The sequence below is a fragment of the Sus scrofa genome, chromosome 2 (genome assembly GCF_054392235.1).
Source record: "Sus scrofa isolate SSC_HxYL_T2T_F1_AM1 chromosome 2, Sscrofa_HxYL_maternal_Yorkshire_Landrace_v2.0, whole genome shotgun sequence".
In the NCBI taxonomy this organism is placed as follows: domain Eukaryota; kingdom Metazoa; phylum Chordata; class Mammalia; order Artiodactyla; family Suidae; genus Sus; species Sus scrofa.
This window is the reverse complement of record NC_139384.1, coordinates 45,367,348-45,383,282: the sequence shown is the minus strand read 5'-3', so window position 1 is coordinate 45,383,282 and position 15,935 is coordinate 45,367,348. Positions and strand designations below refer to the sequence as shown.

At 46.5% G+C, this 15,935-nt stretch overlaps 1 protein-coding gene across 50 annotated transcripts in view; it reads right to left on the bottom strand.

Moving 5' to 3' along the window:
• Window positions 1-15,935, bottom strand: part of PLEKHA7 (pleckstrin homology domain containing A7) — a 229,986-nt gene that overhangs the window by 72,650 nt on the left and 141,401 nt on the right. For 47 of the 50 annotated variants that reach the window (XM_085011837.1, XM_085011839.1, XM_085011844.1 and 44 more), the window contains 4 exons: window positions 8,980-9,091; window positions 7,666-7,770; window positions 5,922-5,994; window positions 4,112-4,212 (listed from right to left, as the gene is read on the bottom strand). In XM_085011837.1, coding sequence (XP_084867963.1) covers window positions 4,112-4,212; window positions 5,922-5,994; window positions 7,666-7,770; window positions 8,980-9,091 — 391 coding nt within the window. Of the gene's footprint in view, window positions 1-4,111; window positions 4,213-5,921; window positions 5,995-7,665; window positions 7,771-8,979; window positions 9,092-9,905; window positions 10,564-15,935 lie in introns of those variants that run through there. The other 3 variants (XM_085011870.1, XM_085011876.1, XM_085011878.1) reach the window with 1 other exon arrangement.

Sequence of the window (15,935 nt, the reverse complement as noted above, 5' to 3'; positions counted from 1 at the left end):
TCACAAATCTGAATCCATCTGGCCTGGTGCCAAGGGAGTCCAGGCAAACCTAGTCTCAGATAAGGGTTTGTACAGCGGCCAAAGCAAATCTGACTTTTTTCTTTGTGTGTATAAGGACTTGTCCACTGTCCCAGGAAGAAATCCCTATTTTAGCAAGGTGGAGATGTGGCACTAAGAAGAGAATGAGAAGGAACTTGTGCATGTCTTATGTGAATCAGCAGAAATTCCTAGAAAAGTTCCCTTGGACAATGACCCCATAAGATCTCTGACTTCTGCCAGAAGTCTGCCTTCCCAGACTTTCTGCCTAGCCACAGAGGGTTGTGGGACAGGCATTTACTTGAGTAGCCTCAGGTGATTCACTGAAAGATCACTAACTTACAAAGGACTAAACATGAAATGTAAGCTTGAACCTACCACCTTAACTTGGGACATAGAAGGGATGTCACCGACTACAACTCCCACTGCAAATGACCGCTCCATGTGATCTGTTTGCAGAATGGGACTAGTCCCACCTACCCAGGCAGAACTAGCTGATGGATAGTTTTCCTGGAGAAAGCTCTGGATGGGTAATCAATAGTGCAGTGATACCAAAGCTATGGATGTTTGGAAGAAAGGTACCTAACCTGTTCAGGGGACTCAGGGAAGACTTCCTGGAAGCAGTGAGGAGGAATGCCTACTACATGTCTCCGAGGAGACACCGAAAAGACAAGTAAGAGTTGAGGAAAGAGCATTCCAAACTGCGACTAAAGTTTAAGCAAAGGCCCATGGGCGAGAGACGTCCTGAACCTTCAGGCAACTGTATACAGCTAGAGGGAAGGTATAAGACGAAAGTGGGTGAAATGTGCCCAGAGAGAAAAGCTGGGCCTGAATCAAGACTGGGCTTTATCCTGAAGGCAATGGGGAGCCAATGAAGAATATACGGTGGGAGTACCCTTGAACAGATATGCAATTTAGGAACACTGTGGAGGGTAGAAGGGAGGCTGCAGAGAAGTTCAAAGGCTGAAGCAGTGATGGCCAACATTCACGAGTGCTATGTGCTAGGCATCGTTCCAGCAGTAAGTTCTTGTCTGGTGGGGAGGGGCGAGGAGGAGGATAGCAGAATGGTGAAAGTGGCTGTGGATAGATGGATTTGAGAGATACACAAAGCACAAAGTCAAAATGGGAGAGGAACAGACAACTCTTTCTTGCTCTCTTCTTATTCCCTAATAGCCCCCGTGCTGAGGCAGAGGAAGGCAAGGACTTTGTCCTTTTCACTGTTGTATCCCCAGCATCTATATTCTGCCAAGTAAAACAAGAAAGCACAGTAAAAGTTTGCTGAATGTACATAAGAAAAAGCCATGTCTTTTGGCTGGCCTTCAGCCAGAATCTAAACTACAGAGTCTTAAACTTTTGTATGTGTGTGCGGCATCTTTTTGACAGTTTGGTAAATCCTATGAACTCTTCTTAGAATGTTTTTAAGTGTACAAATAAGATAAAGGAAATACACCATACTGAAATACAGTAATCAAAATGTTTTTTAAATGTTATGATACATTACTAAAGAAACACCTATATCACCACACTGTATAACAAATCTAGTGGCAGATATAATAATTATTGTAATTCCAAAGTGATGATGAGAAGAATATTATTTCAAGATACTTGCTACAACTGTAATATGATATAAAAATATCTCTGGTTTCTACTGGTGACCAAGGAACAGGTGTTGCTAATACCTAGGGTGGGCCTGCTTTCTTAAAGGAAATGTTAGAGCCCCCCCAAAAAAAGAAATATATAGTTTATCCACTGACACTTAGAGGTCAAAAAAAGGAAGATGTGATTCATCTGCTGACACTTGAGGGTCTGTAGACCTCAGGTCGAGAACCTTTAGTCTTAGACTTCAATGGAGGTAGAACAGCTCATAGGGAGGCAGTAAAAACTTTTTCTCCCCTTGGCTACAGGGGATGTTTTCTGCCCTAGATTCAGATCAGAGGGGCCATGCTTGCCGAGAGGTGACCAACAGGCCAAGGGAGGCTGGGCATCCAGGAGGAGCTCTGTGGGGAGGTGCCCCAGGTGAGAGCACAAAAGGCTCGATGGCCAAGGGGGTGCCCCTAAAGACCACTGAGAGCACGGCCTGGTTCATCCTGCACACCTAGCAGAGCCTTGGGACCCAGGCAATGCCTAGTGACTACCAGGCTGTGAGCACAGCTAGAGAAGAAAGATGAGAGAGGACCATATAACCCTTGAGGCAGTGTATCTACCGCAACACGTGGAACAATCTCAGGCAAGGTGCCCGAGCAACAGGGAATTTCAGCTCTGAAAACTGAGAAGAACTGACTTCAAAGACAAGCACATGGCCCAGGCCACAAAACACTGCACACTCCTGGGTGTGCCCAAGACATGGATCCTCAACCACCCCGAGGCTCATCCTCAGGTCCCTAAAAGAATGACACCGAAACCCAAAGGGAAAGGGAACTCTTTCACCCTCAGGAAACCACAGCCCTTTCTGGAGAACCAGCTGAACATCACCAGACCCGTCTGCAGTAGGTTTTCTCTCCTCTCAGACCCTGAAGATCCCAATGATTCCCCCCAAAGGTGCATGTTTTCTGTATCCTAGACAAAAGATTTAGGGAATACTTGGTATTTTTTAATTTAAAATTTAAATTAAATTTAAATTTTTTTAAATTTCTTTTTTTTAAAAAAAAAAAAAAGAGGAGTTCCCGTCGTGGCGCAGTGGTTAACGAACCCGACTAGGAACCATGAGGTTTGGTATTTTTTAATTTTAAATTTAAATTAAATTTAAATTTTTTTTTAATTTCTTTTTTTTAAAAAAAAAAAAAAGAGGAGTTCCCGTCGTGGCGCAGTGGTTAACGAACCCGACTAGGAACCATGAGGTTGTGGGTTCGGTCCCTGCCCTTGCTCAGTGGGTTAAGGATCCATCGTTGCCATGAGCTGTGGTGTAGGTTGCAGACGCGGCTCAGATCCCGCGTTGCTGTGGCTCTGGCATAGGCCAGTGGCTACAGCTCCGATTAGACCCCTAGCCTGGGAACCTCCATATGCCACAGGTGTTGGCCTAAAACAAAAACAAAAACAAAAAACAAAAAAGAATCTAAGACAAATAAAAAATGTTTTCCTAGAACCTATTTCACACCTTCTAAAAAAGTGTTAAGATGAAATATATATAGTTATCATAATCAATTACTTTGAGAACATTCCAAATGATGTCCCCCCCAAATCACATATGACAGCATTACCCGGATTGTTTGCCCAGTAGCAACGCTCAACCCTAGGAAGGAAGGTTTTCTGAGGGGGGCTTTCAGGCTACAAAAGACCAGTCTGAAACCCATCGAACAAAATCTTTTCAGAGCCAACAACAAGCAGAAGAGGCTCCTGAACTGTTAAATAGAAGAGTACTCCTAAAATGTTAATAATAAACATTAACTGAAACCACGTCCCCACCTCCTGTAATGTGTGTGGAGGTGACCAGAATAAGCAGAGAGGAAGAGAAAAAACTGTCTTCTCTCCTTATAATGCAACTGAAAGAGAATGGAGCTCGGGGTGGAGTTCTACTGCCCTCATCTTCCAGCTTTGGGACTATGGGCAAGTTTCTTCAGCTTTCTGATCCTTGTGCTCCCAGTTTATACAATGAAGCTAATAATACTGACCTCGTAGGCTTCCCACAAGCATCAAATGAGGCAACAAGGATAAAAGCAGTTCTTAATTCCAAACGGCTTTACAAACATAAGGAAATACCATATCATCCAACATGAAGTGAAGAAGGACCCAGAATCTTCAACCCAGAGCAACTCTGGAGTCACTGGGGGCAGTGACAGTGATAAAAAAGCATGAGAAGGGCCGCTTTCCATACGCAATCACAGGATGAGTGGTGATAGGAAAGGAGAGGTCTAAATACCTAAGCAAGGCTGAGGGACTCAAAAGCTCAAATCAAAGAACTTGTGAGTGACATTCTTCTTATTTAATGAGTTTATAACTTTGTGAGCATGAGTCTGAAATGCTCTGTTTCCTCAGTTCTTCCCCTTCCCCACAAAAGCAACTGCTTTTGTGAAACCATCTTTGGGAATGCAACTTTTCTTAGGATGGAACTGCTGCACTAGAGGGGAGGGAGCAGTACCTTAAAGGAATATTTGCGACTTATGCGATCCTCAGGGGCCACCGGCGAGATCACGTAGCTGGGCAGAGGGATGCTTCCAAGGACCGCTTCTTCTCGGCTGTCTTTGAACGGAAAAACACATCAGAATAACCTCCTGCAGCACTTTCCTTGGGCTGGTCCATCTCCCTGCCCTAGTTGAGGGCTCCTTAGCTCTCCCAGGAAGACTGCAATCACGGTGGGCAGTCAGGTGCTCTGGGGACCTTTGTGCTAGTGCTAGAACTACACAGGGGGACCAGGCAGGGCCTTCTCCCTTAGGACAGGGACAGCCATGGAAACACACTCGGCTTGACCCGCTAACTCCTAAAACACAGCAGCATACCAAGTGCCGCAAGAATACACAGGTGGGAATGGCACACCGCCCAGGGAAAGTTGAGAAGGCTTCAGAAGGTGATATTGTAAAGTGTTGTAAAGGATGGGTGAGGGCATTCTGGGTAGTGCACACCTCAGAGGCAAAGTTAGAACAGATGTGAAATAACCTACCTTCTACATCTATTCTCTTCCTACCCCAGACCATCTGTGTTACCAGAGATAACTTCCTAACGACAGAGTTGGTCCCACTACTCTCCTACTTAGAGGTACTTGCTGACTTTCCACTGGACACAGAATGAAGCCCAACTTCCTCAGCCTAGTATCACAGCCCTTTTGCATTTTGGCTCTTAACCACTTTCTGAGCCTTGTACCCAGCACATCCTTCATGCAAGACTCACTCTGACGTAACAGGTCTGTCACTCCACTTTCTTCTGCTTCTAGAACTTTAATCAAGTTGTTGCTTCTGCTTGGATGCCCATCTTCCCCCAACCCATGAGCAAAGCTCTACCCACCCCTCAAAGCCCAATTCAAACCCTATCTCTTCTAAGGAGCCTCCTCAAATTCTCCAATATGGAATTAACTTTTTGCTCCCCTGAAATGCCTAAGCAGTTTGGATGTCTTCCAAAGCACCTGTCACAGCTTAATCTTATCTTAAAAGTAGCTATCTTTTCCTCCATATTTTGAGCCTTACTTCCTTCTGACATTTGCACACCCTCTAACTCTATGTGCTGGGCCTCCACAAATGTTCATATAGTCAATTTAATTCACCGGCTGCCCATTCGCTAACAGGGAATAAACCGAGATGGCAGGTTACAAAGCACAACAATTCACCCATACTTTCCATCCCCCCACATTGCATCAAAGGTGTGCCTATGCCTCAAATGGGGCAGAAGCTAGAAAAACTCCAGATCTTGAGACCCTAAGTAGAAAGCAAACCAGATTCTTATTTTAATTGAACAAATAGCACTTTCAGGGAGTTCCCGTCGTGGCGCAGTGGTTAACGAATCCGACTAGGAACCATGAGGTTGCGGGTTCGATCCCTGGCCTTGCTCAGTGGGTTAACAATCTGGCATTGCCGTGAGCTGTGGTATAGGTTGCAGGCTATAGCTCCAGCGTTGCTGTGGCTGTGGCGTAGGCAGGCGGCTACAGCTCCGATTAGACCCCTAGCCTGGGAACCTCCAGATGCCGCGACAGCGGCCCTAGAAAAGGCAAAAAGACAAAAAAAAAAAAAAAAAAAAAAAAAAAAAGACCAAAAAAAAAGGCACTTTCAGTGCTGGGAGTGGTAAAAATGAAGTCACCAGCCATCCACATATGTAAAAGTGAACACGGTGGCAGTTGAACAAGGTATTAATTAGCTCAGGCCAATGGCCCATTCACTGCATTTGAGAAGACCAACTACCACTGTCATCACCTCAGCACCCCTTCCAACACAGAGCCCTTGGTAGCCTGAGCCTCAGCTCACCTTTATAGTAAAACAAGCAATAATCAGCAAGCACAAACCACCTCCTTTTCCACAGCCTCATCCCAGAACTGTCCTGAAAAGCAAAGGAAACGAATCAGGGCAATATCTGAGCATGCTGTCCCCCTCCCCAGTCATGTACACCTGGATCCTAGAACCAAGACTTTCCCATATTCACTCTTTCTTTCAGTAAATTAATGAATTTTTATTGTGTGGCCATTCTTTGAATAGGACATTAAAATTTAATTTAAACCAATGATGGTTTATCCCCAGGGAGTTTTATTTCCTGGAAACGGATTAATAAATCTTAAGCATCCTTCTTTCAGATAGGAAGACATGAATTCAAAAATACAGTTCTCCCATTACAAAAGAAATCAGCTTTTAACAAAAAGGAAGTTATTCATTCATTCATTCATTCAGGTGCTATGCTATAAAATGCCTTCACTTCTACTGATTACAAAATTGATTTACATAGTATGGAAAAAAGAGTTTAAGTTAGATAATTAATCAATGAGGCAAAGTAAGCTCTCCTTTGACTAAGTTCAGTTCTCTACCCCAAAGGATCAATTTTGTTCTGTTTTCCTTTTGTTCAACAGAAGGAGACCTGGATTTTCTTGCTGTCAAACTATCTCATAATAAGACTCTGTCTTTACTCATCTAAAAGATAAATCATTACATTTATTATTAGGTGATTGCAGAAAATTTTTTGAAAAATATGGCTAGGATAGGAAAACAGTAGTGTTTTAGGGTCGCTTTTCTTCCACATCTAGAATTTGGAATTTTTTTTTTCCTAGAGCTACTTTTAGCAGTTGAAACTGTCTTTCTGCTGCAAAAGTGTTTAATAGGCTTAAGCTTTTAAAAATTTTGTTCCTTCTCTACTTACTTAAGTGCTAAAAACAAATTTAACTTGGTAAGTTCATGCATTTCTTGGTTTTAACTTTTGCATTAACCATGTGATCTCTAAGGTCTTGGCCTATGAAATTCGCTTTGTTTGGAAAGCTCTTCTCCATCCTTCCACAACTGGTTCAAACGTCACTTCCTCTGAGGAGCCCTTCAGGACTCCCCTAAGCGCAGCTATATTTTCTCTGCCAGAGGACCAGAAGCAGCACAACTGGTGGTGAGGAGAGCGATGAAGGATGGCCTCCGGGGAGACAGAGCTGATGGGGCTTCCTGACGGGAAGGATGTGGGAGAAGGAGGAGCTGGTGATGGTGCCGAGGCTTCTGACTGGAGTGTCTGGGAGGATGGGGAACCATCGACAAGATCCAGAAAATGCAGGTTGGGGGAAAACAGAGGTAAGGGGTGAAGACGCAAGGAGCTGAGTTTGGATGATTTGGAATATGAGGTTCCCTAGATATGTATGCTAGACTGGGGGAAAGGAAAGGATGGACTTTTTCAGCCAAATGATCACAAAGGCTCTTTAACATCAGGAAGGCAAGTGCTGGCAGAGGGTTGGCAATAAGGCTGGTTTCATGCTGACCCACCCACACTCAGGCCTGGGTCCCAGCACCGGGAACCAAAGCAGTTAAGTGTGTTTGAGGAAGGAAGCTGCAGCCATTAAGCGGACTGTCCACTTACAAAAAAATGAACAGCAAATTGCTTAGCACAGTGGGCAGAATCTACTGGCCTCAAACAAACTCAGGAAGAGAAAGCTTATTATGAGTCTGTTCCCAGCTCCCAGGGGTCAGAGTATGGAAGGAAATCAGCAAGAATGATCTCCCCGACACCCTCCCTCCTCAATCTCCTCACCTGCTTGTGCAGCCAGCCCCTCACCACCACTGGAACATTCAGGTTCCTCCGAATAGCCTGATCCCTCTTCCCAAAGCTGTGGACTTTACTGCTGGACTTTATGATCTAGGAAAGAGCAGACTTGAACTCTAGCAGCAAGACGGATTTCGGGAAGCCCAGAGAAGCACTTGCATGAGAGAAGGGCTATAGGCTTCCTGTGCCTTAATCTACACAGTGGCACCCCTTCATCAAAAGAACAGGAGTTCCTGCTGTGGCACAATGAGATTGATGGTGTCTCTGCAGTGGCAGGAATGTGGGTTTGATCCCCAGCCTAGTGCAGTGGATTAAGGGATCCAGCATTTGCTGCAGCTGTGGTGAAGGTTGCAACTCTGGCTTGGATTTGATCCCTGGTCTGGGACTGCATATACTGCAGGGCAGCAAAAAAAAAAAAAGAACAGCAAGAAGAGGAGTTCCCACTGTGTTGCAGTGGAAACAAATCTTACTAGTACCCATGAGGATGCGGGTTCAACTCCTGGCCTCAATCAGTGGGTTGGGGATCCGGTGTTGCCAAGAGCTGTGGTATAGGTCGCAGATGCAGCTTAAACCTCAAATTGCTGTGGCTGTGGTGTAGGCCGGCAAATGCAGCTCCTGTCAGACCCCTAGCCTGGGAACTTCCATATGCTGCAAGTGCAGCCCTAAAAAGCAAAAAAAAAAAAAAAGAAAGAACAGCAAGAAGACAGAGAATGAGTGTGCACAAGGCCATAGCATCCTAATTAAATGGCAAGTCCAAGAGTTAGCAAGCTTCCTGTCTACATCACAGAGGGAGAAAAAACATGTAAAGGGAGTTTTCAATCAATGTTCACTAGCAGCTGCTAGCCCTAACATGTCCTGTAGCTTTTCTGCTACTTGTATTTACAGTTTTTGCCAATTTCCAGATATTTACCTTGCCCTTCTCCACAATGCTGGTCCTCTCTTCCCTGCTCCTCAGACAGTGCTTCCACATCCTGGGCACAGAAACCTCTGGGCCCCTCTGTCACATATCTCACCAGGGGGTCTCTAACACACGTGTGAACAGAGGTGTGGCCCTCTCAGACACACCAGGAAAATGGAGAAAGTGTCCAAGACCCTAGAAGGCAGTCCTGGTTCCGTCACTTTTCTTGGACAAGTGACATAACCCCAATTGGTCTCAATTTCCTGATCTGTCATTTGGGCAGAATACCTCTTATATGTCTCCCTCACAAAACAAAGGTGAAGGTCAAAATGGGTTCCCGGCTACTAAGGTGCTTGGCAAAATACAGAAGAGAGGACGTTAGGGGCAAGTGGCCAGGGGCTCACCTTGGGGCCAGGCTTGGCCTCCACGGTGGAAGTGGTCCCAGCCGTGGACGTTTCACTGACCATGCTGGACGGCCTTTGGTTTCTCTCTTGCTTTGACATATGTGGATTTGGCCTGTGGAGAGACAGAGGGAAATCTAGTGAATAAGTTGGCCAGGCTGCAGCAAGAAGTGGAATCTCAGATTCGTTTCAGGTTAGAACTGGTTGATGGGCCTTAAAGAACCCAGGACAGATCATCCGGAGACCACCTAATTCCAGACTGCCACTGGAGGGCCTCCATGTCCAGCCTACCCATCTGCTTCAGGGAATCAAGAGCATGATGGATGGCCAATCTCCACATCCTGACACTCCACAAAGGGGTCAAGGCTGTCACTGCTGCCTGCCATCCCGAAGTCCCCAGTTATTCCACTCTTACTCAGAGGTCTGCAGCAAACACCCCATCAAATGGGCACTCACAGCGGTCACACTGCTCTTCAGAGCAAGAGGAATCCATACTCCTTACACATACACACCTCCATCTCCCTGGCTCCCCAAAGAAACCGTTTATAATTAGTAACAAGAAATCACTGGCGCACACATCCACACCCCCAGATACACAGAGAGAATCGCTTACATAAATGCCAGTGGGGCTTGCCTCCCAAAATAGACTCCTCAACAAAGAGTCCTATTCTAGGAACACTCCATTAGCCCCAAAATAGAGGCACTGGAGATATTAACTCTTTGTGCCATGCCTGGAGAGCAGGAAGAAAGGAAGCATGCCTGGGTCCCCAGTGAGAAATCCCTTGATTTCATCAGTATCATCCTCATCAGTATCCAGTGACATCACGCTTTCCACCGAGAAGCTCCACCTGGCCTGGGAGGGCCAGCACCCTGGGAACATAAACATCTCCGTACCACACTTAAAAGACACTGTCAAGAACCCTTCTCACCTGCCTCCACAGATCCCCAGCATTTACCAGAGTTTTTCAAAGCAGCAGCAGCAGCAGCAACAAAGGACTCCACACAAATCCAATCCCTATCCTCGATCAGCTTGATGCTTGATTCCCAGACCCTGCTAACTCCAGGATCTGCAAGCCTTTCTCAAAGTCTAAGAACCAGTGTGGTAAGGCTGGGGAGTCGCTGGTCTCATGGGCAACAGGATCCAGGTAGCTGCAGTAAACTGAGGCTTTTTGCCTGAGAAGTGGAGAACATCTGACTTGGAGGGCAGGGCCCTGAGGAGATGGGGCTGGAGGATCCAGGCAAGACTGCTGAGGAAGACGCACTCTGGATGTCCGCTGGCCAGGGTCACTTTGACAGAAGTGCTACAAGGAAAAATCCTAGTTTCCACCTTGGAGATAACGCTGCTTCCTTCAAAACCACTGCTGCTCAAAGGCTAAGAGATCCTTCCCCCAACCCAGGACAGAGTCCTGACACCCTGCACCATTAGGGAAGTTCTTTGCAGAAGTAGCCGTGACCACCGTGCTCTCTGGGCTGCGCCAGCAGCAGGACCGCCGCAGCAGGCACCAGCTTTCCTGGGGGCTGGGCTCTGCAGGATGCTTGGCAGCTGGAAGTGCAAGTCCCACCAGGCAGAAAGATCACTGGCTCCTTATCAGCTCAGGCACTCACTCCAGAGTCCCCGCCCCCGGCTTCCATCCCAGCCAGACTTTTGTTACTGCTCCCCCTCGGAGAATGTCACCACACTTAGAGCCTGCTCACTGTTGGCAGAGGCTGTGTGCAACACAGAGATAACCGCTCACCGGGGGTGGGAAGGGGCTCTGAGAGGCTGCCTTGTCCAGCCCCTGCCTCCAGGCAGAACTATGCCCGAAATGTCTTCCTGGAACCTGGTCTTGCCTGACTTTTCAGATTTCCAGAGGCTGAGACAGGGAAGAAGAGTTCTCAGGTCATCTCAGTTATGAAGCTGTATCTAAGCCAAAACTCAGGACACAAAGTCCCAACAATAAAAAAAAGGTTTGTTTGGTATTTTTACCTGTTTAAATTGGCTTCCAGTTAAGACACTGATACAGGGTTATTAGAGAAGAATTGAGAAATATAAGGAAAAAAAAGCTAAAAGGAAAGAAAAAAGTCACGATAGTTCTGGTACCCAAAGGTAAAGAGTTTTGAATACTTGATATATTTACTGTCATTCTTTTTTATATGCCTGGGTTTATTTCCAGGGGGTAAGGGATGAGATGGGTGCTTTTTTGTTTTCATATAATTGTGATCATACTATATTTAGGATTCTGCATCTTGATTTTTAAAATTTATTGTAACACAGACACTTTCACCTTTCTTTTAATTTCATCCACATCATTTTAAATGACTGCATCACATTCCATCCACTAGATTGCTCTTCTGTGGGACAAAGAAGAGTTGATCTGGATTTACAATTGGCCCAGGAAATCCGGGACAGATGGCCACTTTTGCATCTTACAATCTTGAGCTCTTACTTTTAATCATCCTCCTGCATTCTAACCCCATGTCCCCTCAGCACACTAGCTTCTGGGATGCTGGCTGGCCAGGGATCCCTCCAGCCAAAAGTACAGGAAGGAAGATGACTGCCCTGCAGCCAGCCATGGATGGATGAGGAAAGAAGGTATGACCGCCACCTGGAGAGGCAGGTAGGAATAGATTTCAGCTGGAAAAGGACTGGTGTGGCCCCAACACTGATCATCAGTGAGGGACAGCTGGGGGGGACGCAGGGAAAATACACGAAGACAACTCCATTTTCCATGACTATAGAGACCTCTGCTCAGTCAGAGCCAGAGAAAGCTGGCTTATTAGGGGATGGGACTACCAAGTTCAAACTAAATCTGCCCCAGGGAGAGGACTATGTCATCTCTACAAACTGGGGGGATGTCTTCACCAGGGTTCCCTACTCAAGCTAAAGACTCAGCCGTCACCTGGCAGTCCTTGACCCGGCTATTTGAGAGAACAAGGTACACACAGCTAACCACACAGCCAGGTAACAAGGTCTGCCTTCAGAGGATGTTCCTCTGAATCTCTTAAGCATGAGTAATGAATGGTCTCTTAGGTCCTCCAAGGGTGACTATGACACTATGACTTCTAGAAATCACTAGAAGTTAACTGGAATTTCAACTCATTTTTAAAAAAATAAAATAAGAACAAGATGGTGGTCATGCCTGGAATACCACTTGGAATCCAAAAGTGAGGATGTAAAAAAAATCTCAAAAACAATTGTCTTGGAGTTCCCACTGTGGCTCTCAAGAACCCCACATAGGGAGTTCCCATTGTGGTTCAGTGGAAACGAACCTGACTAGTATCCATGAGGATGTGGGTTCCATTCCTGGCCTCACTCAGTGGGTTAAGGATCTGGCATTGCCGTGAGCTGTGGTGTAGGTCACAGACACAGCTCAGATCCCACGTTGCTGTGGCTATGGTGTAGGCTGGCAGCTGTAGCTTTGATTCGACCCCTAGCCTGGGAACCTCCATATGCCTCGGGTGTGGCCCTAAAAAGAAAAAGAAAAAGAACTAACCCAGTGAGAGGACATCGGTGTCTATGAGGATACAGGTTCAATCCCTGGCCTCATTCAGTGAGTTAAGGATCTGGTGTTCCCAAAAGCTGCAGCGTAGGTTGCAGATGGGGCTCAGATCTGGCGTTGCTGTGGCGTAGGTCAGTGGCTGCAGCTCTGATTCGACCCCTAGCCCGGGAACTTCCATTTGGCTCAGATTTGGCCCTAAAAAGAAACAAAACAAAACAACAACACAGATTGTCTCACTTGGTTGAAAAGCTGGCTCCAATAGAAACTTCTAGAGGTCATTTACCACACTGTTTTGAGCAATGGGAACATCAATAGTGCAGGTGTGTAGTGTCCTGAAGAAACAACTCAGAAAGGATCATCACTCACTTGGATGCGGGCATTCTGACACCTATGTGCTTAGGCCAGTTACAACTTATAGGTGCGCTCCCCACTTAGTCTGGCAGGACAGACACTGACTTGCCCTCAGCGCCTCAGACCGAGTTACACTCCTGACAGGTTTCACTCAAGAATGGACCCCTCCCCCAGAGATGAGCCTGTGCTCCTGAGCTGAGCAGCTGTGAAGGTGGTTTGGTTCCCAACCGCATGCCCTCAGGCACATGAGTCACACAGATCCCGGGAGAGGAGACAAAAGCCCTGCACACGCTATGGGAAGGCAGGCTCTCCGAGTGTCATTAAATAAAATCTATTAACTTAAAAGGCTGTTTGCCAGGTTTCTGTGCTATGTGGATTCCCAAAGTACAGTGGGATGATCTGAACAAAGACTTCTCTTTTCCTTCACTTGGGCTACATGAATGCTGATTATTTTGCTGGAGGGGTGTGGGCTGAAGTTCAAAACAGTGAGCCACTCAACTGCCTCCCATCTGAAAAGAACAAAAGAAGTTTGAACCAGATAAAAATCAGTCTGGAGAAGCCCAAGAGGGAAGTCTCTGCATTCTACTCTGAACTTCCTCAAGGATGTGTCAGGTGAGCCTGGGCAGAAGTCACTTTCTCTCTCCCTCAATCTATCCATCTACTAAAGGAGCTGCTTCTGCTTCCTACATATCCAGGAGCAAATGCACATAACACTGACAGACATGGTAAGAAAGAAAAGTTATGAAAATCAGAAGCCATTACTTTCTGTTAGGTCTCAATTTAGGTGAGGTTGGTTATTGGGCTCCTCGGCACCCTCTCAGACAACATTCTGAACTGGAGCAGACAAGTGGCATCAAGGTAAGACCCTATTGTTGTTGTAATAGCTAGGTCACCAGGCCAAGTACCGCCAACCCTTAGGGACAGGATCAAGCAAGCAGAGAGACTGAGCTATACCTGTTCACTACCTAATGTGTCAGGCACTTTGCCTGCATTATCTCACTTAACCCTGCAGAGCCAGTTTTACTTTCTCCATTCCGTCAAAGAGGAAATGGAGACACAGAGCCATTAATGACTTCCCCAAGACAAAACCTGGACTCCAAGACCTGGCCTTTGGCACATAGACACCATTCCACGGCAATTCCTAAGGTCTGGTAGAAACAGGCTTTTGTTTTTCTCAGCGCCAAGACCAACTCCCAAACCAAGAAGATCCTTTGGGGTGGGAAGATCATGGGCCCAGATAATAGGATCTCAACAAATTTCTGCAGCTTACTGACTCCTCCATGAGCTACTCTAGGCCTCAGTTTCCATTTTTTGCAAAATAGGGTGGAAAGAACTCTCATCTCCCAAGGTGGCTGTGTGGACTGAAGCGGTGCTTTGAAAACCATAAAGCTCTGCACTCAATTAAAAGCACTGTTTCGTGACTCTTACCAGTGGAGACGCCTGAATTTAAATCTCAGGTGTACTTTTTTTTTTATTTCCATGGCACTTCTCTCCAGAAAGCTCAAGGTACTAAACAATTACCTTCTAAACAGCAATCACTGGCTATAAACAGCCCTATAAACACCTTATCTGGGGCTTCTTTAAGGTGTAATAATCCTGTGGCTGAAGGACTGGCCTCGAATTCTTTCCCCGGGAGAAAGATAACATCAAGAGGCTAAGATGGGAGGTTAGAAACCCATGGGGAATAAGAACCTCTTACTGAGAAGGTATCATTAGATAACATCTGTGTTCCATTAATTCCTAGAAAAAAAATTCATGCTCTATCCTCAAGGATTCTACATGGAGCACAGCTAAAATTAGTGGGTACATGAGAAGAGGCACACTCACAAACAACCAGCACAACCAGCATTTCCCAAGGCGCTCACACCCACCACCTAAGGGGTTTGGGGAAAGCAATGCACAATGAAAAGCGAGAATAAAACAAAGTTCTTGTCCCAAACAGGCAGACACCTCCACACCCCCTCTTCCCAGAGAAAGAGACACACAGACAGACCGCCAACGCTCCCTGTACACTCCCAACACCCTGGGGGAGGCTGTCTGACACAGGTTTTCATTCACCAACTGTGGCCTCATTACTCAACTATGGCTTTCTGCGTTCCTCCCCCTTCATCCCCAACTCCTCTCTTGAACACTGGCTCCAGTTCCCCGCCTCCTCAACCCCATACCACCTCGGGAGCTGGAAACCAGGCCAACAGCACCCCTCACCTGGCACACAAACAACCCCATAAGCCTCAAGGGCTCCCCTCTCCCATCTCCAAACCCAAGCACTGCCCTGTACTTGGCCCGAGTCCAGCTCTGCCGTCGGAGCCTGGTCCAGTCTCTTCCTCTGTATAGGCTCCATGTCTCTCTCTATGCCTAGGGAGAACCAGACTTGACTGCTACTGTCCTCTTCACCTCTGTTTTGCTATCTCAGAGATGCTACAATTCTAACCTCAGCCTTTGGCAAACCCTCTTCTAGCATATCTGCTCCTCCTGGATTACGAGGCAGCCACTTTGCTCATTAGAAAATAGCCTTTTCTAATGGCAAGTTCGGCACTTCCAAGACGAGAGGGAGGCAACAGAAGAGGAAAAGGAGGGAAGTCACAGGAAGACAAAATGACTGTTTGCAAGCAGCAGCTTCCCTTCCACACAGCAAAGCCACCACTGCAGCATCTTCCCCAGCACAGCCAGACAGAGACGTGGCTGCATCTCCAGTGCCAAGGCCCTTTAAACATCAACATCAAAAGCCAAGCCAATACCCAGGTGTCTAAATGAACTAAGGACACCATCACCACCTCTTCCCCTACCTGTGATTGTCACAAACACCGTCTCCTAGACCAGGAAGGAAAACTGAACAGTCAAGTTTCTGCATCTGCTTGCCAGGTGTTCCCATTTTTCCTCATTTTTTCTGCTGTCATAGCAACCAAATGCAACAGGCAAATCTAGCCCAAGACTGCCAGTCAGGAAAGGCAAGGTGCTGCTCTATCAGCCACAGACAGCAACACATACACATCAGCCTCAGCCCTAGGCTCAGCAAATGAGCTTCAGGAGGACAGACTCCTTCTCCAAGCTCAGAGTTGTAGCACACCCCCACTGCCATCCTGTGCTTTTAAGCTCTCACTGTGAGCTTTCACCAACTTGAAACTGTCA